We start from the raw sequence: 26,394 nt of genomic DNA, 5'->3' as shown, positions 1-26,394 counted from the left end.
TATTCGCCAATTTTCCGCGCTGCACAGGCAGGAAACTTCGGTATAGTCGACATGTTGATTGAGCATGGTGCTGATCCAAACGCAACGGACTTCCAACATAGAGGTCTCCTTCAATGGGCAGCAGTTCACGGTTCACGTCGCAAGACTGAGCGATGTTGTGAGAAAAGGGATGGATGTTAAACAGAGAGACTTCTTCGGCAGAACTGCGCTGATGCTCGCAGCCGACTGTGGCAGTCTTGAAGCTGCTTACACTCTCATACAGCATGACGCTGAGGTTGATTTGCGGACTCATGACGGAGCTACAGCACTCCACATTGCAGTTTTTCAGAACGAATACGAAGTTGTGTGAGTGCTGCTAGAGAGTGGAGCGAATGTCGAAGCCAAGCTGATTAATGGCTTCACCCCTTATCACATCGCAGATGTGATGGGGTATGTCAAAATACACCACCTCCTCGTAAGCAGAGGGGCCAAAACGCACACACCTAATCCGAATACACTATATGCCGTTAGTCCTGGTACAGGTGATACGTTCTTTCTCAAAGGTCTAAAGGACCGGCTCTTTGAAATGAAAATCTCGGCTTATTTTGTTGACAAGCTAACGGAAGCAAGGTCTGAGCGGGCAGAATGGGCAGCGTCGAGAGCAAGACGGTTTGGTGAAAGTAAGGGAAGGAGTGGCTGATACTAGGGTTATGAGTTCTTGTCAACATTAGAGATCAGTCCAAAGAGTTTTGTTCACCGTCATTCCCCTGAAGAGTGCGAGCTAATGTGTCTTATCGTTTCATACATCATGGCACTATGCTGAACTAGAGTAGGAGGAACATCTTTACTATAACATGAAATCTATTCTTTTATAGATATAATGGAACAGGAGTTAGCTATCATAAAGCAGCTTGTACAAAGCCGCGCAGAAAGCGCGAGCCCTTTAAAAGAACTCTACAGCCGTCACGCGGCAAAGAAAACAAGGCCGTCATCAGCAGAGATACTCCAGACTCTTCAGCTCGTCTAAGCAGAGTTCACAACTGTATTTATTGTTGTTGATGCGATAGATGGATGACCCACCCAAGAGCGCTCTCGAGAACAACTTGTAGCAACACTTCAAGACCTCTACAGGTGAAATCGGATACCCGCCTGATGTTTACTTCACGATTTATCGCGGACATTCAAAGCCAATTTGCCGGATTGCCTACACTCGAAGTTCGTGCGACCGAGCTCGACGTTCGACGGTTTGTGGCTGGCCGGACAGAGTATCTAGCCAAGTGTGTGCAACGCAATAACGACCTGCAGAACGAGATCGAAGACAAGGTATCGAGGGCAGTAGACGGCATGTGAGGAGTCTCGTCTGTCTTTGCTCTGCAGTATGTAATATGAGCTTTAGGTTTCTTCTGGCGCGTCTATACACAGACTCTTTGCGAGCCGTCCGTCAAGCTCTGGAGCATTTCTCCACGAGCAGCACGCATCTCGCGCATATGTAGTGCCGAGGACGAGGTCTTCTTTTCGCTCCTCCTATATACATACCATGGCCATTCGTCTGTAACGTGCCAAGACAGATATTCGGGTAGATGTGAGAGGAGTGTAATTACTCAGCAGTCTTCTGGAGGATGCACGCTGTTGAGGCTGTGCTGCTGTGGCTGAACGCCACTCCGACATTTGCTTTCTTCTCTTTGAAGTAACAACAGAACTCCTCAATACTTATGTCTCTCCTCTTCATTACACTTGTTATGCTGCCATGCTCAGGCAAGTACGACGGCTTGTACTTGACAGCAAGCCCACACTAGCTGAGACAGTAGCAAACGCAAGCAAAGCTTTGCGTCCGGCTGCTCCGTGTGCATACGAACAATCCCATCGTAAAGGCGCATCCTTTGGAACCTTGACACGACCTGATACAGCCTTTAGTGACTGATCCCTACCTTTACACTTCTGGCCGCTGGCTCAACAATGACAAGCTGCACCGCGAAGCGCGTTGCGTGAGATTCGACTTTGCTGCACTCTGCGCAAAAGCTGTGAACGTATGTCCTGGCGCGACAAAAGTAGTCCAATATGAGAAGAGAGAGGGAGGCTTTAATAGAGCTTTCCTCATGACCTTGGATAATGGAGCTCGCGTTGTCGCACGGGTGCCCTATCGTATTGCTGATCCACGACGACTGACCACAAATTCCGAAGTGGCGACTATGACTTATAGTATGGCAAACAAATGCTGTCATGGCTCCCCCAGTTGACGGCTCCTAGTACGATCATCCACGAAGATACCTGTCCCCAAAGTCCTTGACTGGTCCGACGATGACACCTCCATCGGCACCGAGTATATCATCATGGAGCAAGCTCGCGGAGTTCAGCTACACAAGGCATGGCCTTCAATGACTCCACATCAACACATGTTGTGCGTTAAGAATGTAGCTTTCATGATAAACGAAATGGCAAAGCTTCAATTTCCGCAATATGGAAGTCTGTACTTTGCTAACGCGCCTATCGATCCAGAGTCGAAGTTTGATTTTGTGGAAGGCTACTGCATAGGGCCACATTGCGGTGCAAAGTACTGGGACTGCAACGCTGGAGAATCTAGATTTTATGGTGAAAGAGCGCCCAACCAGGGACCCTGTAAGTCGCTCATTTCTTCTCACACGCACGAGACGAGGCCAGCAAAGCACTGAACATTGCAGGGAGCGATGCCGCGTCATACTGTTCTGGCTTAATCGACGCTGGATTTTCACGCTTACCGAACAACGGTGAACACCGAACAGAGCTCTCGTATCGCGGCTCTGTCCAGGAGCACCGCCGTCTGTTGGACATTACCAGCAGAGTCATTCAGGAATTGACTCAGAGCCCCATTATACAACATGTAGCTGGTCCATCATTATTTCACCCCGACATCCACAAGCGAAACATCTACGTCTCCGAGAAAGATCCGTCATGCGTTACCGCAATTATCGACTGGCAATCCACCAGTATAGAACCAACATTCATCTATGCAAACGATACACCTGATCTAGTCGAGGATGCTACTGCCGACATAGCAATTTTGAAAAATTTAATTCCTTCAGAAGGCAAATTATCTCAAACAATATTTCAGGAAGAAGTAATAGTGGACAATGCAGAAGACATGGCAAGAAAAAGAAGAGAGAAGGACGTCTTGACGTGCAGGAAGACTTTTGAAATTGTGCTGCGGGGCTATGTGCGAAAACTCCACGACGCGAGGGTCATGGATCAAACTTTGCTCAGGCCGTTCCAATACTGCGACGCGTCCTGGAAGAATAGCGCTGCCGCTTTGCGACAAGAACTTATTGATCTCTCACAGCATTGGACTGCCCTTGGGCTTACCGGTCGTTGTCCGTACGAACCAACGCCAAATGAGCTAGCCGAACACAAGAAGCAGTATGAAGACTTTGAAACCGCGCAACACCTGAAATTGTTTCTTAAACGTGTTCTGGAGGCAGACTCGGATGGATGGGTTCCTGCTGATAAATGGGTTTCTGCAAAAGAAGAAAATACGAGGTTGTTCAATGAATGGACTGAGAGCATCAAGGAGTCGGGTGCTAGTGTAGAGCGGGCAAGGGCCCTCTGGCCATTTGGTGAGGTTGGCAGTCCGTAGGCAACTGTCTTTGCGTAGTGATTTTTCTTATAACGATTCTAAACTAGCGCTCTAAGCCTCCTTAACGAAGTCTCTAGGTAACGCTTCTTAAACGCTTAGACGTAGTTCTTACTTAGTGGGCTATGTGGTCTTTTCGCGATAGGTTGTTACTAAGTAACAGTAAAGGCTAGGGAAGGTTTTTGCAAGAAATATAAGATTAAGAGATAGTAGAGTATAATAAAAATAAAGGTAATTATTTAGTACTAAAATAAGCTTAGACTTCTACCCTTATATAATATATTACTAAAATAGCCTAGTATCAAAAAGATTTTATATATCTATCTCTCTATATTATATAATCTAACTCTATTAATCATTTTTAATGATCTTATGGAAGCTTATATAATTTGCACATCTCCTAAACATATATCATGTGCCGACCGTAAAGTGTATTAGAGCCGGTAAGTCCGGGCCGGACGCTCGGTCCAGTGTGCAACTCGGATCAACGTCCGTAAATATTAATCATCGTCATACACCTTCATCCACATGGGGCACCTCTTGGATTTGATGAATAGGCACATCCCGGAATTCTGAATGAGATAAGATCTGTGACATCCATCCCTGTTCCAAAAATTTGATGACGGAACCAGGCAGATCGTCAGTGCTGGAGCTTCCGGCAGAGCTAATACACGAGATTTTGACGTACCTATCGCCTGGGGAGATTTCAAACTTTGGCCTCTCATGTAAACAGGCGCGAGGACACCTCGATCGAGGCAACAAATCACTGTGGCGCAGGGTATTCTTGAACGTCTTTGAGAATCCGCAAAGGGCTTGGCAAGGATTGACGCCTACAGCAAGGGCCAATAATAAGCAGCGCGAGGAGGAATGGGACTGGTATGGCGAACTGGAGCGTCGACTTGAAGCAAGACGAATCATACTTGACGACGACGTGACGATAGAATTGAAGAGAGATCGTTTTGAGGACGTTATGCACGCCCTCCTCGACATTCTAGAGACGGGGCGGCACAATCACAAGTACTTCAATGATTACTGCCCACATCCCTATGACAGGAACCTGGAGTTCCTGGAAGACATATTTCAAGTGCCAAAGGCAAGCTTTTTCCTCAACGATTTCACGATTGATCGGGATTCTGCACTGCCCTTCGAGGATCATTCCGGGGGCCCGATGACGCGGTCTAGAACAAGCAAACGTAGAGTGCCTGAGTGTGCGAGCCAGATTCATATATATCATGGAATCACCGAAAGTGAGAGAACACAGGAAAGGCCAGGAGCCAAGTCGTCAGCGAGAGAGCTGGTATATGATTGGAGCAAGTTTAGCCCTGACTGTGACTATGGCCCTTTCCATCCCGACGGCAGCGTGAACTGGCACGTGGTCGAGGCTGTCTCCAGCTTGATGGCTCAGGCCGTACACATGCAAGCGGATAATTTCCAAGTCTGCCCGTTCGAAAAGCCAGCTACCAAGTACCCGTGCGATCCAGAAACCGACTGGGCAGGCATATCCTACGAACGCGATGTCTGGATGGGCACGTACGCCTTCTTGGACTATGCCGATCTTGCGCTCTTCAATTTTGAGCGTGCCCGAGGTGTCTCAATCTCGCTTGGCGAGTTCGATGAGGCTTCTGGGCTTCTAAGTCGGCTCTGTCTCCATCGAGACGACCGCATAAAGGACGACCAGGCCCTGAAAACGAGGCTACCTGTTTGTGAAGATCTCCCCACAATATACTTTTCGGGATCATCCCAAAGTCAGGGGCTGATGCATACACATGGTGCTGGCATACGAGGGTGTGTATCACTGGTGCCTGGAGGAAAAGAGGTACGATGGAGGTTCATCATTCGGTAAGCACTTCCTGTAGCACGCCAGAGTGACATTTAGTAACAAAGAGCATAGCTATTCTGGCCTGGATCAATGGCAGCTCGAAGGCGTCCAGCCTGGTGGCATCAGAACAGGCCCAATTTTTGGCATCTGGAGTGGCTGTGACCACGAGGAGAACGGTCCTGTTGGGCCATTCTCTTACTATACAGAGGAGGAAGAGGAAGAGGAAGAAGAGCAGCAAGGAGGAGGAAACCCATGACTCATATCAGTCTGAACAACAACAACAACAACAAGATCTCAGCTCTACACGAAAGATCAAATTCTCGACTCTTACTTCACTCGTAACGCTTACTAAATAATTGATACCACGAGGACCGAGTCGAGTAAATCACCATCAATCACATCTACAGTAATCGACCAAAAAGAAAGAAGCTACCCCGCTACTCACGTCATACATCCATCCCTACACAGCGCTCGCCATGAGTGTTCTCCCACCTCCCTCAATTCCACATATCCTTCCCTCCCTCCTGATCACACCAAAACACCACACCAGGACCCCCCAACACACACATACACAAACCCTCGCAATGTCCACCTCATACCCAACAACCCAGCACCCCCTCCCCAAAACCCCACTCCCCACCCTCCTCCACCCTATCAGCCAAGCCCTCGCACAAAACTACACCACCCACCACATCTCCATCGCCTCGCCCCCAGACCTCCGCCTGCCCCCTTACTCCCTCGCCGCCGCCGGCCTCAGCGGCTCGCCCTGCATCGCCGACATAGGCGGCCAGGCCCACCTCGCGCCGCTCCCGAATCGCGTCAAGATTTACTCTCTACCTCAAATGGCTGCGCTTATGGGCTTGCCTGACTCGCAAGGCCTGATTCTGGGCGCTGCTGCTGGGCCGTTTGGGGAGCTGGGGGTGAATAGTGAGCTTATGCCGAATATGGCGTGGTATACCACCACGACCACCACGCCGGACGCCGATTGGAAAGGAAAAGGGGAAGGGCAAGGCACGGGAAACGGCGAAAAGGTCGTTGTAAACCGCACACGGTATGCGCGCGTCGGACCCGATGGCGCATGTATATGCGGCCCACTAGACACACACACCTGCGGACTAATGGCAAATCTATACGGCAGCGAGGGCACGACCGGCGAAGTACTACACATCAGCGCAAGCGGCACACGACACGGCACAACGGCGAGTTTCACAGAATGTGTCCGGCAAGGACTAGCCCGACGTTTCGGGGCCGGGCAGCAGGTATCGCTGGGCGGGGTGATGCTTGTGAAAGGGGGGCGGGTGAGGGTGCATGTGATGCCGGATTTCAGCGAGACGGCGCTGGAGGATCGAGGGGCGGTGGAGGGGTGGTTGAGGTTTTTTGAGATGGGGCCGCCGTTGGTTGGGCTGGTGACGTTGCATAGTGTTGATGCTGCTGGGTTGGGCTTGAGGATGGAGCATACGCATTGCTTTTCGGAGCATGGCGAGGGGGGTCATTACCATGGGGATGTGGAGGGGGAGGAGGTCGAGTATGAGGCGTGGCTGAATGTTGCGGAGAGGATCACGCGGGTTGATAGGCCTGTGTCATAGTAGTAGTAGTAGTTGGATGTAAGAGACGGAGATGGCAGGACGACGCCTCTAGATGAATTGAATTGTAATCGGGTATTTTGTATGAAACCATCTATGTAAATACATCGAGTTGTCAGAATCGCTTGCACTTTTTGTATACCTAGGTGCTCCTATATGCTGACTCCGGATAGTTGTGACGCCAGCTTCTCCTCATACTGCTTCAGTCGCTGCTTCATCTCAGGGATCAGGTTGGCCTTGTCCACAAGCACACCATTCTTTTCCGGGTGACCTTCGGGCAGACCCATCTCTTTAATGCTGACCTTCCCTGCCTTCAGCTCATCTTCACCAAGAATGATGCCATACGGGATACCACTCTGCTCGGCAGCTTTGAACTGAGCGGGTAGCTTAGGCTTGACCTTCCACAGAAACTCGGCCTTGATATCGGCGTCCCAAAGCGATTTAGCGACCTCCATACGCTCAGGTAGGAGGCCAGTGAACCCCTTTCCGCCAAAAGCCATGACATACGCATCGACCTCCGTCCTCCGTAGCTGCTGAGCTTTCTCGCTCTCCATACGCGCTTTTGTGATGCTGAAGATTCTATCTACGCCAAACGAGATACCGACACAGGGTATTTGACCTTTACCACTGAACATGCCAACGAGTTCGTCATAGCGTCCACCGGCTGCCACACTTCCTACGCCAATGGTAGGATCGTTCGATCGATCGTCGTCGTCTTCCGCTGGTTTCTTCTCCTTCTTCTCCTTTCTGCCAGTCTCTTGTACCTTCTGGCCTTCTACGTTGCTAGCAGCAGGTGGCGCAGAGCCCTCGGTGACGACTTCGTAGATCACACCTGTGTAGTAATCCAGGCCACGCGCCAAGCTCATGTCCAGTGATATGTTATCCAACACACCAAATGTTTCTAGGTAGGAGAATAACAGGGTCATGTCGGCCAACCCTTGCTTTGCCGATTCATTGGCCTGGAGAGCCTCTATGCTGTTGAGCTTGTCCAGGACGTCGCGGGTCCCCTTCAGCTTAACGTATTCGCCGATTTTGTCTGCTATCTCGCCGTCTAGGCCCTTTTCCTCTGTCATTTCTTTTCGGACCACATCCCAAGGAGACTGTCAAGGTCAGTGTCTTGCCACTTTCAGAGACCAGTTTCTCTCACCTTGTCCAGCTTGTCTACAGCACTACTGATCATTCGGATCTTATCTTGTGGTACTCCACAGACCTGGAATATACCATCCAAAATCTTGCGGTGGTTTATCTTGATTGTGTAATTCCCTCCCCATCCCAGAGCCTCGAAGATCTCGCTTGTGATTCGGAGGATTTCGGCGTCGGGAATCATAGGGTCGTAGACTCCGGCGATATCGAAATCGCACTGGTAAAACTCTCGCATACGGCCCTTGCTCATGGCAGGTTGATCTCTTCTGTAGACCTTGGCGATGTGGTAGCGCTTAATGCTTTGTACAGACGAGTTCTGCGCGAGCCATCGTGCGAACGGAACGGTGAGGTCGTAGCGTAGTGAGCAGATTTCACCACCTTGATCTGCGAGGTCGTAAATGAGTTTGCTATCCTCGCCATATTTGCCAGCGAGGATGTCCTTGAGTTCGAAGACAGGACTAGCATGGTGTTATTATGAGCCTTCAGAACACCAAATGAGTCACACGTACGTGTCAATTGTCACAGCTCCGTGACGCTTGAATACTTGAGTTATCGTGGAAAATATTTTGTCGCGAATGACCATATCCAGGCCCTCCCCTGTGCAAATCAGCCGAATTGTCACGCGAATACGCATGCGATAGAGGACATACAGTCTTTGGTGCCCTTGGGGGTCTTGAGCACGAAGCTCTGCTTTGCCTCTTTCTTGCCCATGATGTCTTCACCGTTATCGCCGCTCACGGTAGTTTTGTGTGATCTCTCGTTGTTTGTGGAGTACGGCCGGCGGTAGTGGGGTAGGTGCCAGCAGAATGATGTGGAGCGCAGGTAGCTTGTTGGCCCTGACTGGAAGAGTCGGGCGCGAGAGAGAGAGAGGACGCGCATACAAATATGCGGCTTTGGGGTGAAGCTGGTGAGTCACAATGTTTTGAAAGCTTCCAGCGATGAATGACGAACACGAATTATGCCTGACGACGTCAGGCGTCAAGCAGTGTGAGTTTTGCACCCTTTTGGGACTTTCGGTACGCCATAATCCGACCACGCTACGGGCGCCGGAGTTAGTAAACATCAACCTATCGGATGAATAACATCAACTTGCAACTACAACCTCATCCGCTGATGCCTGTGTCACATATTAACAACATATGGCACCTCATGCGGCTATCGGTAGCTCGGACATAGCTGAAAAGGCTCGGCGATCGTTGCTACAGCTTCTCGAAGGTGTAAGACTATTCCTCATCGTCTATTCCACACTCCGAATCACCTAAGCTCACGTTACTGCAGGTTCGAGGGAAGAAGAACCTTGTTCTAGAGAAAGCGCTTGCAGGCCCAATCAATCTGCTTGTTAAAGTCTCGACGTTGCAGGAATATGGCGTTGAGAAGATATTCTTCTTGGAGAATCACAACTTGAACTCTTCCCAGCGCAATGTTGTATTCCTTGCACGGGGCGAGAACTCTAAAATCGTGCTAGAAATCGCAGGTATGCATCTTTTATGGCCTATGTCTCGGAGCCTCAAAATCCTCTCAACTGTAACAGCATGAAATCTGGCTTTGTCACCCTTTCGTATCTTGATAGACGAGACACTCATCTGACCCAGCACAGCTCAAATAAAGAAACTGCGACAAGAGTCGCAGACTGATCATGAGTTCTTCATTTTCTGGATACCAAGGCGGACCCTGGTCTCCGATCAATTACTTGAGGCCGAGGGTGTCCTGGGAGAGACGAGCATCTTCGAATATCCGCTCCATTTCATGCCGCTTGCAGACGACGTGCTTTCATTAGAGCTGGAAGACGCATTTGGTGATCTGTATCTCCGGAAAGACCCAAAGTCTGTCTTTCTGTCAGCAAAAGCACTGATGCTTCTGCAACAGCAACATGGCCTCTTTCCTCGAATCACAGGCAAAGGAGACAATGCCAAACGGCTCGCAGACCTTCTTCTCCGCATGCGCCAGGAATTATCTGCCGGTGAAGACAATGCCGATGTTGGAAACTCGTTCTTAGGTTTAACTCCCAGTTCTTCGATAGAGAGCCTGATCATAATCGACCGTGAATCTGACTTTGCCACACCTCTCATGACCCAACTTACATACGAAGGCCTCCTAGACGAGGTCTTCACCATCCAATCCAACCAGACCGAAATAGACACCTCTATCATAGGGCCCGCCCCCGGCTCCCAGCAGCAACAAGGCAGTCAATCGGCTGCTGCTCCACAAGGTCTGAAGCGCAAGATTCAACTCGACCAGAAAGACCCCCTCTACAGCACGCTCGTGGACGCAAATTTCGCCACCGTAGGCCCAATCCTCAACACCGTTGCCCGACGTCTGCAAGCCTCCTACGACTCCAAGCAAATTGCCAACAAAGGCATCTCCGAGCTCAAGGACTTCGTAGCAAAGCTGCCCGGCTTCCAGTCCGAACAAGGCAGCCTCAAACTGCACACCTCGCTCGCCGAAGAAGTCAAGAAGTACACCATGGCCGAGCAATTCTCCCGCTCCCTCGAGGTCCAGCAAAACATCGCCGCCGGCGCAGACCCCAGCTCGCAGCACGAGACCATCGAAGAACTCATCGCCCGTGCCCTTCCCTTACCCACCGTGCTCCGGCTCCTGTGTCTCGAATCAGTCATGAGCGCAGGCATCAAGGCAAAGGAACTCGACGCCTTCAAGCGCGACATCATCCACGCCTACGGTCCGCAACACATCCTCACCCTCTCCGCGCTCGAGAAAATCGGCCTGCTCACCGTCCGCGGCGGGCCCCTGGGCGGCGGCGCGTCGGCGAAACCAGGCAGTACGACAAACTTCAACACGGCGCGCAAGCACCTCAAGCTCATCGTCGACGAAGTCAACGAGTCCACCCCCGAGGATGTAGCATATGTGTACAGCGGCTACGCGCCCCTCAGCGTGCGTCTCGTGCAGTGCATACTCCAGAAAAGCGTCGTCGCTGGTCTGGCGGAGAAGAGAGGGGTCAGCGCCAGTACGCTGGGTTTGTCGACTGGGTGGAAGCCATTTGAGGATGCGGTGAAGCAGGTGCGTGGCGTGGCATTTGACGAGGTGCAGCGCGGCGAGGAGAAGGCGGTGCGGGCGCGTCAGATTCTGAATGGGAGTGCGGGCGCAGAGGGAAAGACTGTTGTTGTGTTCTACCTGGGTGGTATATGTCGGGCGGAGATTGCGGCGTTGCGGTTCGTGGGCAAGAAGTTGAGAGAAGAAGGGAAAGGGAGGCGGTTAGTGATTTGTACGACGGGGATCGTGAGTGGAGATGGGATTATCAAGAGTGCGGTCGAGGAGGGAAAGTTTGAAGTCAAGTAGCTGCGTCCAGCATTATGTGTCTCTATTCGATACATCGACCTCCCAGAGATTATAATACATATGCCCTACAATCCAACTCTCACGCGCCCGCCGCCCTCCTCATGAAGAACTCCTTCACAGGCCCCATCGCATTAACCGCACTCAAGCCCAAACTCCTCAGACCGACAATCGGACCCGACTCCACACTATACAGCATATGCAACTTATCCACCACGCCCAGCAACGCGTTGTTCTCCGCATACCTCGCCGCATTATACGCCTCAAGCGAGATCGTCGACCCAATATCCTGCCCATGCACGACCGCCGTCTCAATCGTATCCAACAGCGCCGCGACATCCGCCTGGCCCTGATTCAAGCCCTGCCCGGCAAGCGGATGGATCGTGTGGGCGGCATCGCCGACCAGCGCGACGCGCTCGCCCGTGTACGTGTCAGCGTGGCGCATCTTGAGCGGGAAACTTGCCACGGTGCCCTCTTGCACGGATGTGACGCGCATGGGAATAGCACGTTCTTTGACGGGCGTGTTCGCTTCGCGCCACTGTACCTCGGCGTCCTGTCCTGATGGTAGGTCGTGCAACCACGACAGATCGACGGCCGAGAGTCTGAACGCGGCGTTGACCATGGCGACAAAGTCGGTGGGAGACAGGGACTTGAGCCGTGACGCGCGCTCGGGCGTCGTGCTCCATACGAGGCTTGCCATGTTGCCTGGGAGAGGGAGCATGGCGATGGGCCCTGTGGGGAGGAAGCGCTGGTATGCGATTTTGTGAGTGTTGCCGCCCCAACCCGGGCCTTGGAGACGGAGCGTGGCGACGACACCGTGGCGGCCGTAGTCCCAGCCGCGGCTTTCGATACCGGCGAAGGTACGTACGGGAGAGTTTGCACCGTCGGCGCCGACAAGGAGGCGGGCTGCGATGGTTTGGCCTGTGCTGAGGGTGACGGTGGGCCAGGCGCTGAGATCTGTGTCCTCTGTCTCAGGACCGAAGTTGATGGCGTCGACTTTGGCCGGGGAGAAGATGTCGATGCCGCCGAGGGAGGAGAGGTGTGATCTGAGGGCATTTGTGATGTTGAGGTTTTCGGTCATGTAGGCGATTGTGGAGTGTGGGTTTGGAGAGCGTTGAAGGTTTCCCCAGTCAAACGAGATGCGAGAATCGCTGATACCGTCCCATACTTGCATTTCTTGGTAAGGTTGAATGCGAGACGTGTCGAAATGTGCCCATGCTCCGATTTCTAGTATGTAGTCAGTATATAATTAGCACTGCCGGTCATGAATGGACTACTTTTGAAGTATGAGACAGACGCCGGGGTAAGTGAGCTACATCGGTTCGAAAACTCATTTTGCGAATCCCTCTTGAACACAGACTTCTGAAGGTCTTGGGACTCTATCAAGGCTATCCGAAGTCCAGAAGTTGCCTTTGTCGCGCCTGGAAGTACATGAGCATTGAGCACGTGACTTCTTCTCTGATAGACCTACGTAGACCAGACAATAGACTCAGACCAGCTGGTCCTCCACCAACACATACTACATCGTATATCTCCGGTATTGATTCCGTGGTGGATGCATAACCTCGCCGGGCAACGATTATAAGTCTGATAGAAGAGCAAGGTTTGCATCCTCGTCGTATGGCCGGACGCCACACACCGGGCCCAAGCGACATGTTTACTAGCAAACAACCTGACGCATGAAGCTACTGACAGCCTTTGTAGAGTAAGACAGGACAGAAAAGACCCCCGGAGGTCAGCTTGAAGGACCGGAGCTGCAAGCGCTTGACGCGGTCGATATCTCTTACTTCCTTCTGGAGGTAGAGCTCCAGCGTGGTCAGCTAGACAGAGAAACTATAGGACAGTGATTGAGGGCCGAGATGGCAATTACTGATGATGATGCGCAGATGGAAGTGTATTATTGGGTGTATGGCGTGCAGTGAGTACTTCGGAAGCAGAAGATTGATGCCAAGCCACCACCCAATCAAGCGTTAGCGCGCTCCGTGATATTTACCACCTTTCCCGATCCGGAAATCGTCGACGTCTCCACGTACCGCTACTCCGTACATCTGAGATGATACTGTTGATGCATCCTTCGGGTGGAGAACATCGAATGTTGTGTTTCTTCGACGATCCTCCAGAAACATGTTACATCCCCACAGTGACTAAGCTATCCTTATACTGCACTTATCTTCGCTTGCAAAAATAGTTCGAAACACCCAGGCGTCTCAGGGCTCGGATATCCGTTTTAGGCTTTTAGTGGCGAGTCGCCTGTCAGACAGACTATCTAGCCTTACGCCCCGGAATCTACACGCAGCCTATCTTATTTGTCATTCGATTGTTTCGTCCAGCCAATTAGAAAGTCATGAGCCTTGAGAGCTGTTGGAGCTCTGGGATGTTTCTCCGCGCCATGCCTGGTGTTGAGCATCGTTGTCCTGACATGACGTAGGTTAATTAAACGTTCTGCTGCGATCTGAGGTCGCACTATATTGGCGGACACACATCGTGTGCTGCCATGACACAAACAAGATGGGGTGACACTACTTAGATAAGGTGCTTACATCTATAATAGGGGGGCTTCTCACATCACACAAATAAACTAAACCAAGTGCGAGTGGCGAGTCATGGACTACCCCGTTCGAAACGACCCAAGACATCCGTAAGCATTCCAAAGAAGCTTGGAAACTCTAAAATAGACGGGCAGTTCGACTAATGTCTACTTCCGTGGTCATATCCGTTGCCAATTCGTTCCAAAAGGCGTCTTCCTAATTCAAAATTTGTTTGCCGAACGTCGTACCGGGCGGGCGTAAAGTGTGCTGATCAGGCATGATCGATGTTTCCAGGCTTTTTTGTATCACTATGATATGACTATATAGCCATCCACCGGCTACTTGGGACTAACATCATGCAAGATCCCTTCTCCAAGATTTCCGCACTAGCTTTGCTCCTCTGTCTGCAATGGTCGCTCTCGACACCGCCCTAATCACGGCTGTGATATCACAAGCCACACGCCTCGCAACATATTCCTGGGAGAATGGAACGCTCGCGGAAGCCCTTCTTGAATACTACAACCCAGAGCTCTCCGTGTTCAGTGCAAATGCCTTCCCCAACGGCAAGCTACCCACAGACTTCACCGCCGACGATGTCAAGGGTCTCGCGTATGCCAAACACACCATCGAGCTCGACGCTGACACCCTGACTCCTGACGGTATACCCTCTCCACATCACGGCCCAAGCAATATACCATACTAACAAACCCTCAAGGCTCTCTCGGCGACCCCAACTCCCTAGGCGTATCCGCCGTCCTCCTAGCCGTCCACGACGCCGCCTACGCCTCCGCCGCCCAGCGCCAAAACGACCACACACTCGCCGGCAAGACCTGGGACGGCGCCATCTCGCACCGCGAATCCACCACCGAGCTCTGGGCCGACAGCGAATACATGGTGCCGCCGTTCCTCGCCTACTACGCCGTCGGCAAACACGACCTCAACGCCCTGCGCTTCGCCGCCCGCCAGCCCGTCAAGTATGCCGCCAAGCTGGCGCCCGAAAGGGGCTTGTGGCAGCATATCCTCGGCAAGCCGTACGACCAGGAGACGCCTGACGACACGGGGCTGTGGAGCACGGGAAATGCGTGGGCGCTGGCCGGCATGGCGCGTGTGTATGCGACGATCAAGAACGGGCCGTTTGCAGGGAAACTGGGGGCCGAGATGAAGGATCTCAGGGTGTTGATGAAGGGTATCATTGATGGCGTGCGTAGTGCGCCGCTTGCGGACGACGAGCAAGGCGCAGGTCTCGTCCGGAATTATATTCAGCAGGACCAGTGGTGGGGAGAGATCTCGGGGACCTCGTTGATTGCGGCGGCAATTTATCGAATGGCGAAGCTGGAGCCCGAGATGTTTGGTGGCGACTGTGTAAAGTGGGCGGACAAGAGGCGCCGTGTCGTGTGGCAGCACATCGGGAAAGATGGCATCGCGAGCCCGGCAGTCAATCCGTTGGCTTGGGGCGACTTTACCAGATTCACATCTGGGAGCCCGGAGGGCCAGGCGTTCATCATTATGATGGAGAGTGCGAAGAGGGACCTAAACACTTGAGAAAGGAAATAGAGTAGAAGACTGATGAATACACGCTACGCTTGATGTACATGACGAAACCACCTAAGCCCCTTTTCTAATGTGATAGCGGACACGTAAGAGCCTGTCTGGCATCATTTGCAATTCTGGTTTGCGCCGACGAAGCTACTTGCCCTGCATCACTGCCCGGTCCTTGCGCTTTGTCCAAACAACCCCGATGCCACAGATGCCGACACGCAAAAACCACCAACGGGCCCGGGCTCTCCTTGTTCGTATCCTCAACTCTTTCTTCTTCAGCTTCAACAACCTCCCTTGCCTTCCCCCTCGTCCCCTTGAATCCAGGATTCATCTTCTCCCGCCTCCTCTTTTCTTCCGCGCCTTGCCTCCGTTCCCATTTCTGCCATATGTCACCTCCTGCACCAGGTCCCCACGCTCGCCTCCTACATCCCTCACACGCCTGTCCACGTGGACGCCAGCCCTGGCCTCTGCGCTCTTGGAGCTCAGCGACATGTGCGAATGCATCGGCATCAAGGAAGCGGCCTGCGAGCGACAGGATGGTTTCTTCGTGTGCGTAGGTGGCGAATATAGAGCTGAGGACGGAGCGCAGGTGAGCGAGCGATGGCGCTGTGGAAGATGCGCGGGTAAGGAAGGACCGAAGGATGAGGAGGAAGGACGGATGATGAAGTACTTGTGTAGTTTGAGATTTGGAGGATGGGGTAGACGAGGGTGTTGTCGCGGCGAGCAGGGCACTGAAGGATGCTTGTATTGAGGAGCGGAGAGTGGACGATATCTTAGTCGTATCGATAGCGTAGGGGGTCTGCAGGTCGTCGGTGGCGGATATAACGTTACGGGATAGGGTGACGATGGCATCGAGAAGGTCGAGCCAGAGGAGTTCGTCAGGGTCGAGGTCTTGTTCTGTGGCACGGGATAGGAGCTTGCGCTCGTCTTTGTGCGTAGGGCGTGTTTGTCTAGATTTGGTTTGGCCTTGACACAGCCAGATACCCACTTTGCAGTACTTCTCAACTTCTTCAAGGAGAGCTTCGATCGACTCTTCTGTACTTTGCGCATCGGGGCTCTCTTCTGATGCGGCGATGAGGCCTGTAAGTGCTTTGCCTAGAGTGCTGAGATGAGCCACAAGTCTTTGCATGGCTTTCTGAACGAGACCGTCGCGCGCCATGAGGACCACAGCTGCGTCAATGACGCCCCCTTTCTCAAGTGCTGGGAGGACAGCATCGAGCTGCAGATCGCCAGAGTTCAACAGTCCGACGAAGTCAGACACGCGGGTCGGGTCGAATCGACACATCAATTGGACATAAAGCCCGGTGACAGCCTGAGGCTGATCATGCCGTATTGCTCGCTGATCAATGTCTCCTCTATAAACTGGTTCGATCAACGCTTGTAGAAATCTGTACTGAAGCTCAGGCTCATTGCTCAGGGTTGAAATGATTGGTTCGAGTAGATGCGCTACATGAGTCTTCACAATCTGAGCTGTTCTATGTGCGTTGATGCTAGCAAGCTCGTGTGAATGGGCGACGAGGGCGTTTTGAAACTCAGATACTTGTCGTTTCGTCATGCTGCTTTCTAACCTAAGGCATGAACTAATGCATTCAAATATCGCCTCCTTGTCATCATCGTCTTTCAGATAAGCAATCAACAGTTCTGGGTACTGTTTCGTTTTTCGGTATATCGATTTTAGGACTCGGTGGAAACCAGCTTCTTCGAATAGTGCAATGATCTTTGGGAGGTCTGACGGTTGATAAACAGATAACAGGTACTCCACGCTTAGCTGGCAATCTTCCTTGATCTCCACATTGGGATACTGACAGAGACCAACCAAGATACCATAAAGCGTAGAACCTGGAAGATTGATTGTCTGTGCATGCTGGTATTTGGCCAGATTTCGGGCCAGAAACATGAGAAAGAATATCCGATCTTCCGCATCATAGGCTTCTGGTGTGATGACTCTGAGTAAGATGTTGATGACATACTGTCGAGTTGCGACCAACGAAGGCGATGGTGAATTGCCGTTCGCCTGGCTGACAGTACCGTTCGCGTCAGAATCTCTATCTAGGAAGGAATCCTCGAACGCTTCATTGAGCATACTCATAAAGCTAGCCGAGTCGAACTCCAGTAACAGGCTCAGGTAGGGAAAGGCAGGCTCAGCTGATCTACCAATCTGGGTGCGGATCTTTGTTTTACTTCCTATCGGCCACTCCTTGGTTGTACTAGCAAACACGAGGCTGTAGAGCTCGTTTTTTGCTCTCAAAGCTGTCTCATCTTCCATGAAAAGCCCGCCTGGATAGATACGTCCGGTCAACGAATATGCCAGATATGGAAAGACCTTCATTGCTGATTCATGATATAAGCTCTCCATCTGCCCATCACCTGTTTCATCGTGAACGAGTAGCTTGATAAGGTCCATGAGATCGACTAATGGAGTTACATAGTCTCCGAGTGCCTGATTCCACACGTAGATAAGTGCATCGTAAAGGCTATACTGACGACATAGTGTAGTGACCTGGTCGATATCCATTGTCAATGTCTCAAGGCGAATGATAACTTCTTCAATTCTTGTGGCTAGATTTCCCGACGCATAGTACGTTATCATCGACTTCAGAACGTCTGGTGGGACCGATTTGATCTGCCCATCGAGTATATAAGGCTCAAGGGTTTCATAGAAGATGCCCTCGCAGTCGCCGCTCTCGAAGGCTTCATAGATTTCCTCGAAAAGGACTTCCAGCTGGTCCATACTGAGACAAGCTATGAAACATATTGAGGCAAGTTGTTTCCTATGGCTCAACGCTTGATCCTGATCGCTATAGCTCTCTTCTCGGCTGAAAGTATATCGCAAAGATGCGGATATCATGGGGAGCAACTTCTCTTCAACAAGGCCATGTCGAGCACCATCGTCCTCCGGAAGTCCAACAGTCAGCTTGTCCGCATCACCATTGTAATATGAGGTTGCCAACTCCAAGGCTGCGATGACATCGCCCTCATCCATCAGTGCAAGCAAACGGTCGGCCCAGTTAGACAGTGTTCCTATCGAGACATCATTGAAACCTAGAAGGAACAGCCTGCTTTTGTAAGCTCTGAAGCTCATATAAAAAGCATCCGCCACAACTCCATGCATGGACGCGTCTTCTTCATCCAGTTGTTCCACTACAGGCTGCAACTGCTTTGAGAACAAGTCTTGATGAAAGATGTGCTTCTGTATTAGATCGAATGTATCTGTCATTCTGATTGATACGTCTTCCAGAATGACCAGTCGTTGACTGATCGTCAAAACGCCCAAGACGGAGCGGCTCAGCCACTGTATAGCAACAATTGCCTCTTCCGATCTCCAACGGCTGCGCGGCTGGAAATCTAAATCTGCAGGTTTTCCTTCGTCCGCGTTTTCTGCAGATTCTACATCTAGAATAGTAAGAATGTTGGACCAACAGTAAGCCAATTTCGTCTTTGACACTTGTGGTTCCCCCGAGTTTCTATTTTTCAGTCGCACGGCAGGAAACCAAGCAAGGCAACCGCTTAGAGTACTGTGCGGTGCTAGCTCCTTAGGCCTGGATGACTTGTGTTGCGTTTGGGCAATGGGTGTGGTAGATACAATCACCAAGAGGTAGGGAGTCAGGAGAGCAGTCAGCCCTAAGGTGTCTGTTGCTTGTTCCACATTCCCGAGGGGAAGCGGAGCGAAAGCTAGAACAGAACTAGGTTTTCTTGGCCGATCAAAAGTGCCGTTGTTGACTGGATAGCGTCCTAAAACACGGGTAGTCTTGATAGATCTTGCCACGACGCCCAGTCCTCTGGTCGCTAGATGTGAAAACGCCATGCCAGCATCGTCTGCAGAGACCAATGCGGTGTGGCGAGTAGCCAAAAAACCCAAATGGAGAATAGCAACGCCTGATATATGACCATCGCTTCGTCTATCATCGAGTTGAGCACGGTCCAATGGAGGGATGTGCAAGAAAGGCTTCGCAGGTCTGGCGAGTTCCCAGGTAAAGATGTTGCCATCGGCATGGCCCCCAGCAACGGTGGAATGGTCCGCAGAAATTGCAAGAGACGTGATACTTCCACATTCTATAGCCTTAGTTCCTGGACCAATGATCGATTTGAGTACTTGGTTGTAATCGAAAACCAAGATAAAGCCCTTTGAAGTTCCAATAATGATTGATGCAGCAACGCACAAACAGGTAGCGCGGCCAAAGTTCCTCTTCCCAACTTCTGAGAACACTTGTCCGGATATCCTTTTCAGTTTAGTCCATCTGACTACCTCCCAGGGCGGTTGTGGTGTCTCCGACTCATCGCGAGATGGTACGAGCTGGGACGAAATCGATGATTGTCTTGAGTGAGGAGCTAGGAATGTAGGTGTCTGTGAACGTGGGGAAGGTAAAGGCGATAGCGATAGCCTAGACGAGAATCTTCTTTCAAAGGGTTTCAGCGACGGGCGGTGATGCCCCCGGCTCGCTGAAGCATGCGATGCGGGAACGCTGCTACTGGGCGAAGACAGTAGAGAGCCTTGTATTGATGGCGTATCGTCCGGTGTTGACACGGAGGCTTCCGGACTTATTGGCGTTTTCACAGAAGGTATACGTGGAGTGCCGGAAGTACCATATCCATTCGTGTCCTTCTCTTCAGATTGAAACGTCTCGAAGAATCCTCCGTGGACATCCTGTCCAAGTTGTGGCACATCATCAATCTCTCCATTATGCCCACGGCCTGCTGACGACTCTTCAGATCCCTCATTCGGCTCTTCAACCGAGCCTATCGTCTCCTCTCCGCTGTCTGGCTCCTTGTTCTCGGCGCTGTTCTCCCCAGGAACGGAGCTCATGGGGACTTCGGGTGAGAGCGCATAGCTCCACCAATACTCTATAGCTTAGTATGGAGGCGATCCAGGTACTGACGACGTGCGTCAAATTCTAGATGTCTACGAGAATGCAATCCGTGTACCGGGTTTGACTATCAGTGCGGCGAATGACGGCGCCGGTGATGTTCCTCAGTTGTTTCGACTTATGCTAATTGCTCAGTATATATTGTGGCGCTTTACTACAGAATGTTCAAACTCACAAGTGATACGTAATTGCGGCTTTCGAAGCTCGCACACCTAGCTGTAGCTTGCTGCCTACACGAAGTTGATGCTGATGCTATCTTTAGAGAGGCCGATATCCTCCGGATGGTTGGACGCTGCGCTAAGACAACCCAAGCTCCAAAGCTCCACCCGGTTGCTCCACCTAAGAGAGGACTCCTGCGCCATACTACAAACCGAACACACTCATCATCCTCGCCTTCATTTGGCTACCATGTCCTCGATCGGCCCTGAGCTACCACCACACCTTCTTGCAAAGCGAAAGAGGCAAGCAGAGGAGCAAACCACTGCCAAAGCCATCCCAAAAGGCGATGCGCGCCCAAGTCCCGATGCAGGCGAGAAGCGGAGAAGAATAGTAGGCCCTGCACCACCACCTGCACCTCTAGATGAGTTACCGCCCCGTAGCCCTGAAGTCGACGACAGTAGTAGCAGTGATGATGACTTCGGCCCAGCGCTACCCACTGGTGATGAGTCTGCAGTACGTATCTCAACGACGTCTCATACTATCACAGCTGACATATTCCAGACTGATTATCGTGAAGACAAACTACCAGCAGCTGAGAAAATGCAATGTCACACCTCAGAGAAGAAGCCTCAAAGAGATGAGTGGATGATGCTACCTCCCAAACAGGATGATCTTGCCGCTCGAATGGATCCGACGAAGATACGCGCACGGAAGTTTAACACAGGCAAGGGTGCAAAAGCTGGAGATGCAGGTGGCGGCAGCTCTCTATGGACGGAGACGGCAGAGCAGAAACAAAGGAGGCTACAGAATGAAGTTCTCGGCATCACAGAACCGGCAACTGCTGGAAGCTCAGACTCTAGTCGCAAGAGCAAGAGTCGTGAGGAGCAGAGGGCTCGCAAGATCAAAGAAAACCTAGTAAGTCTGTGTATAGCATGATTATATGCAATGTCTAACTCTCGGCAGGACAAGAGTCGTGGTGAGTCCCTATACATGCAGCACAAAGAGCGCAATACTGTCGAAGAAGACGATCCAAGCAAACGTGCCTTTGATCGGGAGAAAGACATGGGTGTCGGGTTGAAATTGGGACATGCACAGCGTAAAGAACTGATGAACCGTGCTGCGGATTTTGGATCAAAGTTTTCTGGTGGTGGCTTCCTATAGATTTTATCACGAGGTGCTTATATTATTTGAGTATTCAATATTATATTATGAAGAACGCAGAAACATCACTCATTCATTACTCCACTGCGAAACCGTGGGTGTCCAATATACTGTGCTGTTGATACAAATAAGATTTGGCTTGGCGCCGACGCGTCACACGTGACCTCGACGTCGCGCTGAGTATGTGAAGCTTGCCTCCTCGCGGGTTCTTCACCTCAGCACCGCCATCATCAACCTCAACCACATGGGCTGAATCGCGCAAGCTATCGTTGGCGATCTCACATACAGTGAAAACTTCATCAATACAGGGGAACTCGCAAAGATTCACCATGTCGGACGGTAAGCTGCATCAGAACTTCGCTCATGACAATTTTCTGACTACGCCACCTACAGCCGCCGACCAAGTCCTGCAAGCGCAGAGAGAGCGCAATGCCGCAAAAGCTGCGGGAAAGAAAGGTTCAAAAGCCTTTGATCCGACCACCCAGAGGACTGACACTTCGACCAAGGCTTCATTGACTGATACCTTCGATACTGAGCTCTATGAACGCAATGGGCTTGACAAATTCGCGGGCTACAATACATCCATCGCGGTCAACGATGAAGAAGACGAAGAGATGGAAGACGCTGATGGTGACTCGGGTAGGAATCTGGTTGGTCAATACACTGCAACTACCGCACAGAGGGAGGAGTTTGCCAATGGCGGGACAGAAGAAGCAGATATCTTGGTGACACGTGAGAAGCAAGCTCAGATTGCTTCGAGACAGTCCGATTACCAACGCAAGGGCATGGAACGACGAGTCCTTACCCCAACCCGTGCAGACCCGTTTGCGGAAAATCGCCAGGCCGGTGTCGAAGAGAATGGTCAGTCTTACAGAGAGATCATGGCTATGCGCGAGGTCGAACAAGAGGAAGAACGTGTCAGAAAGGCGATCGAACAAAAGGAGCAGAACGGCGAAAATGGTGACACACACCACTCTCCAACTCTAAAGGGCCCTAGTGACAAAGAGAATGCCGAAGCCGGCTCCACAGTCGCGGTATCTGCAGAGAAGAAAAGGAAGCGGAGATGGGACGTATCTACGGAAGAGAAGGTGTCTGAAGATGTCCAGATGGAGGACGTGAAGCCTAAGAAGTCTCGATGGGATGAGATTCCAGCGCCTGGTGCTGCACCAGCGAAGCGGTCTCGATGGGATCTGGCTCCAGCCCTCGTTACAGCTACGCCTGCAAGTGGTGCGGGGCTCGCGACACCAATGCATCCATCGCAGATGATGTCCTTTGGAACAGATATATCCGGTCGAAATATGTCATTGAGCGACGAGGAGCTTAATGAGATGCTACCCAACGAAGGATATAAGATTTTGGATCCTCCACCAGGCTATGAGCCTCTGCCTGCTGCCGCCAGGCGGCTGTTACCGACTCCTGCCGCAGCGACGGGTGGCTTCATGAACCAGCAATCTGAAGATCCGAGATCCATGGGCAAGCAGCTACCAACAGATATCCCTGGCGTTGGTGATCTACAATTCTTCAAGGCCGAGGACATGCAATACTTTGGCAAACTCGTGGACGGCGCTGAAGAGAATGAATTGTCTGTGGAGGAGTTGAAGGAGCGCAAGATCATGCGACTACTACTCAAGGTCAAGAACGGAACGCCCCCCATGAGAAAGACAGCTCTGCGTCAGATCACTGACAACGCGCGCCAATTTGGGGCTGGTGCTCTATTCAACCAAATTCTTCCCCTCCTAATGGAAAAGACACTTGAAGACCAAGAACGCCATCTTCTGGTCAAAGTCATTGATCGCGTTCTTTACAAGCTCGATGACCTTGTTCGCCCATTCGTGCACAAAATTCTGGTCGTCATTGAGCCTCTCCTAATCGACCAGGACTATTATGCTCGCGTTGAAGGTCGTGAAATCATCTCCAATCTCAGCAAGGCTGCTGGTCTGGCCCACATGATCAGTACTATGCGTCCAGATATTGATCACGCCGACGAATACGTCCGAAATACCACTGCTAGAGCTTTCGCTGTCGTCGCATCCGCGCTGACCATTCCCCCACTTCTACCCTTTCTCAATGCCGTTTGTAAGAGTCGAAAGTCGTGGCAGGCACGACACACTGGCGTCAAGATTATTCAGCAGATTCCTATTTTAATGGGATGTGCCGTTCTACCACATTTGAAGCAGCTGGTAGATTGTATCGCTGATAATCTCAACGACGAGCAGGCCAAGGTGAGGACAGTGACCAGTCTTGCTATCGCCGCTCTCGCCGAGGCGTCCAATCCCTACGGTATCGAAAGCTTCGATGCCATTCTCAACCCCCTTTGGATGGGAGCTCGCAAGCAACGTGGTAAAGGGTTGGCCGGATTCCTGAAAGCCATTGGTTATATCATTCCTCTGATGGACGAAGAATATGCCAATTACTACACCAGTGTTATCATGGAGATCCTCATCCGAGAATTCTCGTCGCCCGACGAAGAGATGAAGAAGGTGGTACTGAAAGTTGTCTCTCAATGTTCTAGCACCGCTGGTGTCACGGCTGGATATCTGAAAGAGACGGTGTTGGATGACTTTTTCAAAAGCTTCTGGGTACGACGCATGGCTCTCGACAAGCGCAACTATCGCCAAGTCGTAGACACCACCGTTGACCTCGGGCAGAAGGTTGGTGCTGGTGAGATCATCTCTAGGATTGTCAAGAATTTGAAAGATGAGAGCGAAGCATACCGCAAGATGGCGGTGGAGACCATCGAAAAGATCATTGCAGGCCTTGGTGCAGCCGACGTCACCGAGCGACTTGAAGAGGAGTTGATTGACGGAATCTTGCATTCGTTCCAAGAACAGAGTGTAGAAGACATCATCATGCTGAACGGTTTCGGCACCGTCGTGAACGCTCTGGGTATTCGCTGCAAGAAGTATCTGCCACAGATTGTCAGCACCATCCTGTGGAGGCTCAACCACAAGTCTGCACCGGTGCGTCAACAGTCTGCAGATCTTATCTCTCGCATTGCGCCTATCATGAGTCAGTGTGGTGAAGATGGTCTTCTCGGAAAGTTGAGCACAGTCCTTTATGAGTATCTTGGTGAAGAGTATCCAGAGGTTCTCGGCTCCATCCTCGGGGCTCTGAGATCCATTGTCACTGTTGTTGGTCTTTCTACAATGCAGCCTCCAATTAAAGACCTTCTTCCGCGCCTGACACCCATTCTGCGAAATCGACACGAGAAAGTGCAGGAAAATACAATTGATCTGGTAGGACGTATCGCTGACAGAGGACCTGAAGCTGTCAACGCGCGTGAGTGGATGCGTATTTGCTTCGAACTGCTCGACATGCTCAAGGCGCACAAGAAGGGAATCCGTCGCGCAGCCAACAACACGTTTGGTTTCATTGCCAAGGCCATCGGTCCGCAGGATGTTCTCGCCACACTCCTCAACAATCTGCGTGTTCAAGAACGCCAGTCTCGTGTGTGTACCGCCGTGGCCATCGGCATTGTAGCCGAGACATGCGCACCGTTCACGGTCCTTCCGGCTCTTATGAACGAATACCGCGTGCCCGAACTTAACGTCCAGAACGGTGTCCTCAAATCCCTCTCTTTCCTGTTCGAATACATCGGTGAAATGGCCAAGGACTACGTCTACGCCGTTACGCCGCTCCTGGAAGACGCTCTCATCGACCGCGATCAAGTCCATAGACAGACTGCAGCCTCAGTTGTCAAGCACGTTGCGCTCGGTGTTGTTGGTCTAGGTTGCGAAGACGCCATGTTACATTTGCTCAACCTTCTGTACCCGAATTTGTTCGAGACTAGTCCCCATGTCATTGACCGCATCATCGAGGCCATTGATGCCGTTCGTATGGCTGTTGGCCCCGGTCTGGTAATGAATTACGTGTGGGCTGGTCTGTTCCACCCAGCGCGCAAGGTCAGGGTTCCGTACTGGCGACTTTACAACAGCACATATGTGCAGCAGGCCGACAGCATGGTTCCATACTATCCTGTCATGGACGACGCCAAGCTGCCACGGTTCGAGCTAGATATCTTGGTGTAAGAGGGTCATCTGGGGGCGTTTCATATGGAAGGAAGCAGCAAGGGGTGTTGGGGCGTCCAGAGGAAGCGTATCGTTGCTTCCCAATTGTACATCTATCTGGCATCTACTAACATATATACTTTATCTAGGAACCTAGATGATCTTCGTCGCACACGACGAGAACAGTTATGCAAAACGGCTACATAGGGCTGGCTATAGTAAGGTGCAGAGGAGGAGGGAATATGGATGGGTGTAGGGAGTGTATAACTAGTTAGCCATCGAAAACTATGCCTGCCAATTACTTGCCTGGCCGTGCCTGACTGCTTGTGATGTTGTATGTGACAGTGTCTAGAGGTGAATGTGAACGGACCTCCGTGCTTCTGCCGTCACTAGTACCTCTATAACATACACGACTCGGAGAAGCGCGTTCAGAGGTGGAGTATGATATACAAACTCCAATTAAAGCCCGTTACCACTTAGATAGCATCTAACATTTCGACACGTCTGCAATGCATGAGGAAAGTTGCAGTATGAACAAAGCAGTGGCGTGGTTCGGGTATATAGGCATGTGTTAATGAGCGAGGATACATTCATTCATTCGTGACGCGTAGACTCAGGCACCATTGGCGAGGCACACATTTTCAAAAGGACGACGCATTCGAAATGCCTGCTGGGAACTAGGCTTGGGATCAGGTGCGCATCAGACGGGAAAAAAA

The 26,394-nt window shown here is 51.4% G+C and overlaps 12 protein-coding genes across 12 annotated transcripts; 9 read left to right on the top strand and 3 right to left on the bottom strand.

The window, feature by feature from the left end:
- Window positions 1-154: 154 nt before the first annotated feature.
- On the top strand, window positions 155-325 carry EJ05DRAFT_430306 (uncharacterized protein; the record flags this gene model as incomplete). Its single annotated transcript, XM_033741547.1, has 1 exon — window positions 155-325. A coding segment is annotated over one exon (171 nt), but the record flags the coding sequence as incomplete, so codon positions are not given.
- Window positions 326-1,000: 675 nt separating this feature from the next.
- Window positions 1,001-1,532, top strand: EJ05DRAFT_479826 (uncharacterized protein). The gene has a single exon (XM_033744747.1). It carries the CDS (start codon window positions 1,051-1,053, stop codon window positions 1,327-1,329), a length of 279 nt encoding a protein of 92 aa, XP_033596758.1. The 5' UTR covers window positions 1,001-1,050; the 3' UTR covers window positions 1,330-1,532.
- A 366-nt stretch (window positions 1,533-1,898) lies between these two features.
- On the top strand, window positions 1,899-3,586 carry EJ05DRAFT_443943 (uncharacterized protein; the record flags this gene model as incomplete). The annotated part of the gene is made up of 3 exons (XM_033742102.1): window positions 1,899-2,196; window positions 2,227-2,595; window positions 2,658-3,586. Coding segments are annotated over 3 exons (1,596 nt in total), but the record flags the coding sequence as incomplete, so codon positions are not given.
- Window positions 3,587-4,202: 616 nt separating this feature from the next.
- On the top strand, window positions 4,203-5,767 carry EJ05DRAFT_514304 (uncharacterized protein; the record flags this gene model as incomplete). Its single annotated transcript, XM_033748517.1, has 2 exons — window positions 4,203-5,422; window positions 5,475-5,767. The coding sequence occupies 2 exons, from the start codon at window positions 4,203-4,205 to the stop codon at window positions 5,656-5,658; spliced, it is 1,404 nt and encodes a 467-aa protein (XP_033596756.1). The 3' UTR covers window positions 5,659-5,767.
- A 219-nt stretch (window positions 5,768-5,986) lies between these two features.
- EJ05DRAFT_541385 (DUF1907-domain-containing protein) lies at window positions 5,987-6,988 on the top strand (the record flags this gene model as incomplete). Its single annotated transcript, XM_033749661.1, has 1 exon — window positions 5,987-6,988. The coding sequence occupies one exon, from the start codon at window positions 5,987-5,989 to the stop codon at window positions 6,986-6,988; it is 1,002 nt and encodes a 333-aa protein (XP_033596755.1).
- Window positions 6,989-7,137: 149 nt separating this feature from the next.
- EJ05DRAFT_494608 (histidyl-tRNA synthetase) lies at window positions 7,138-8,839 on the bottom strand (the record flags this gene model as incomplete). Its single annotated transcript, XM_033746206.1, has 4 exons — window positions 7,138-8,085; window positions 8,133-8,586; window positions 8,638-8,725; window positions 8,779-8,839. The coding sequence occupies 4 exons, from the start codon at window positions 8,837-8,839 to the stop codon at window positions 7,138-7,140; spliced, it is 1,551 nt and encodes a 516-aa protein (XP_033596754.1).
- A 428-nt stretch (window positions 8,840-9,267) lies between these two features.
- EJ05DRAFT_504396 (putative vacuolar sorting protein) lies at window positions 9,268-11,422 on the top strand (the record flags this gene model as incomplete). The annotated part of the gene is made up of 3 exons (XM_033747564.1): window positions 9,268-9,345; window positions 9,407-9,602; window positions 9,726-11,422. The coding sequence occupies 3 exons, from the start codon at window positions 9,268-9,270 to the stop codon at window positions 11,420-11,422; spliced, it is 1,971 nt and encodes a 656-aa protein (XP_033596753.1).
- Window positions 11,391-13,330, bottom strand: EJ05DRAFT_514300 (ubiquinone biosynthesis monooxygenase COQ6). The gene is made up of 3 exons (XM_033748516.1): window positions 12,891-13,330; window positions 12,697-12,840; window positions 11,391-12,646 (listed from the first exon to the last, which is right to left on the bottom strand). The coding sequence occupies exons 1-3, from the start codon at window positions 13,072-13,074 to the stop codon at window positions 11,502-11,504; spliced, it is 1,473 nt and encodes a 490-aa protein (XP_033596752.1). The 5' UTR covers window positions 13,075-13,330; the 3' UTR covers window positions 11,391-11,501.
- Window positions 13,331-14,013: 683 nt separating this feature from the next.
- Window positions 14,014-15,527, top strand: EJ05DRAFT_155398 (uncharacterized protein). The gene is made up of 3 exons (XM_033739365.1): window positions 14,014-14,053; window positions 14,119-14,606; window positions 14,663-15,527. The coding sequence occupies exons 2-3, from the start codon at window positions 14,357-14,359 to the stop codon at window positions 15,487-15,489; spliced, it is 1,077 nt and encodes a 358-aa protein (XP_033596751.1). The 5' UTR covers window positions 14,014-14,053; window positions 14,119-14,356; the 3' UTR covers window positions 15,490-15,527.
- On the bottom strand, window positions 15,500-20,604 carry EJ05DRAFT_457108 (vacuolar assembly/sorting protein-like protein VPS8). The gene is made up of 2 exons (XM_033742517.1): window positions 20,527-20,604; window positions 15,500-20,474 (listed from the first exon to the last, which is right to left on the bottom strand). Exon 2 carries the CDS (start codon window positions 20,288-20,290, stop codon window positions 15,566-15,568), a length of 4,725 nt encoding a protein of 1,574 aa, XP_033596750.1. The 5' UTR covers window positions 20,291-20,474; window positions 20,527-20,604; the 3' UTR covers window positions 15,500-15,565.
- Window positions 20,605-20,759: 155 nt separating this feature from the next.
- Window positions 20,760-21,732, top strand: EJ05DRAFT_541380 (uncharacterized protein; the record flags this gene model as incomplete). The annotated part of the gene is made up of 3 exons (XM_033749660.1): window positions 20,760-21,023; window positions 21,072-21,425; window positions 21,474-21,732. The coding sequence occupies 3 exons, from the start codon at window positions 20,760-20,762 to the stop codon at window positions 21,669-21,671; spliced, it is 816 nt and encodes a 271-aa protein (XP_033596749.1). The 3' UTR covers window positions 21,672-21,732.
- Window positions 21,733-21,934: 202 nt separating this feature from the next.
- On the top strand, window positions 21,935-25,885 carry EJ05DRAFT_541379 (putative splicing factor 3B subunit 1; the record flags this gene model as incomplete). The annotated part of the gene is made up of 3 exons (XM_033749659.1): window positions 21,935-22,010; window positions 22,065-25,695; window positions 25,828-25,885. Exons 1-3 carry the CDS (start codon window positions 22,001-22,003, stop codon window positions 25,883-25,885), a joined length of 3,699 nt encoding a protein of 1,232 aa, XP_033596748.1. The 5' UTR covers window positions 21,935-22,000.
- Between the last annotated feature and the right edge of the window lie 509 nt (window positions 25,886-26,394).

Source organism: Pseudovirgaria hyperparasitica, assembly GCF_010093815.1.
Source record: "Pseudovirgaria hyperparasitica strain CBS 121739 unplaced genomic scaffold EJ05scaffold_17, whole genome shotgun sequence".
In the NCBI taxonomy this organism is placed as follows: Eukaryota; Fungi; Ascomycota; class Dothideomycetes; order Acrospermales; family Acrospermaceae; genus Pseudovirgaria; species Pseudovirgaria hyperparasitica.
This window is presented reverse-complemented; position numbering and strand designations above follow the sequence as displayed.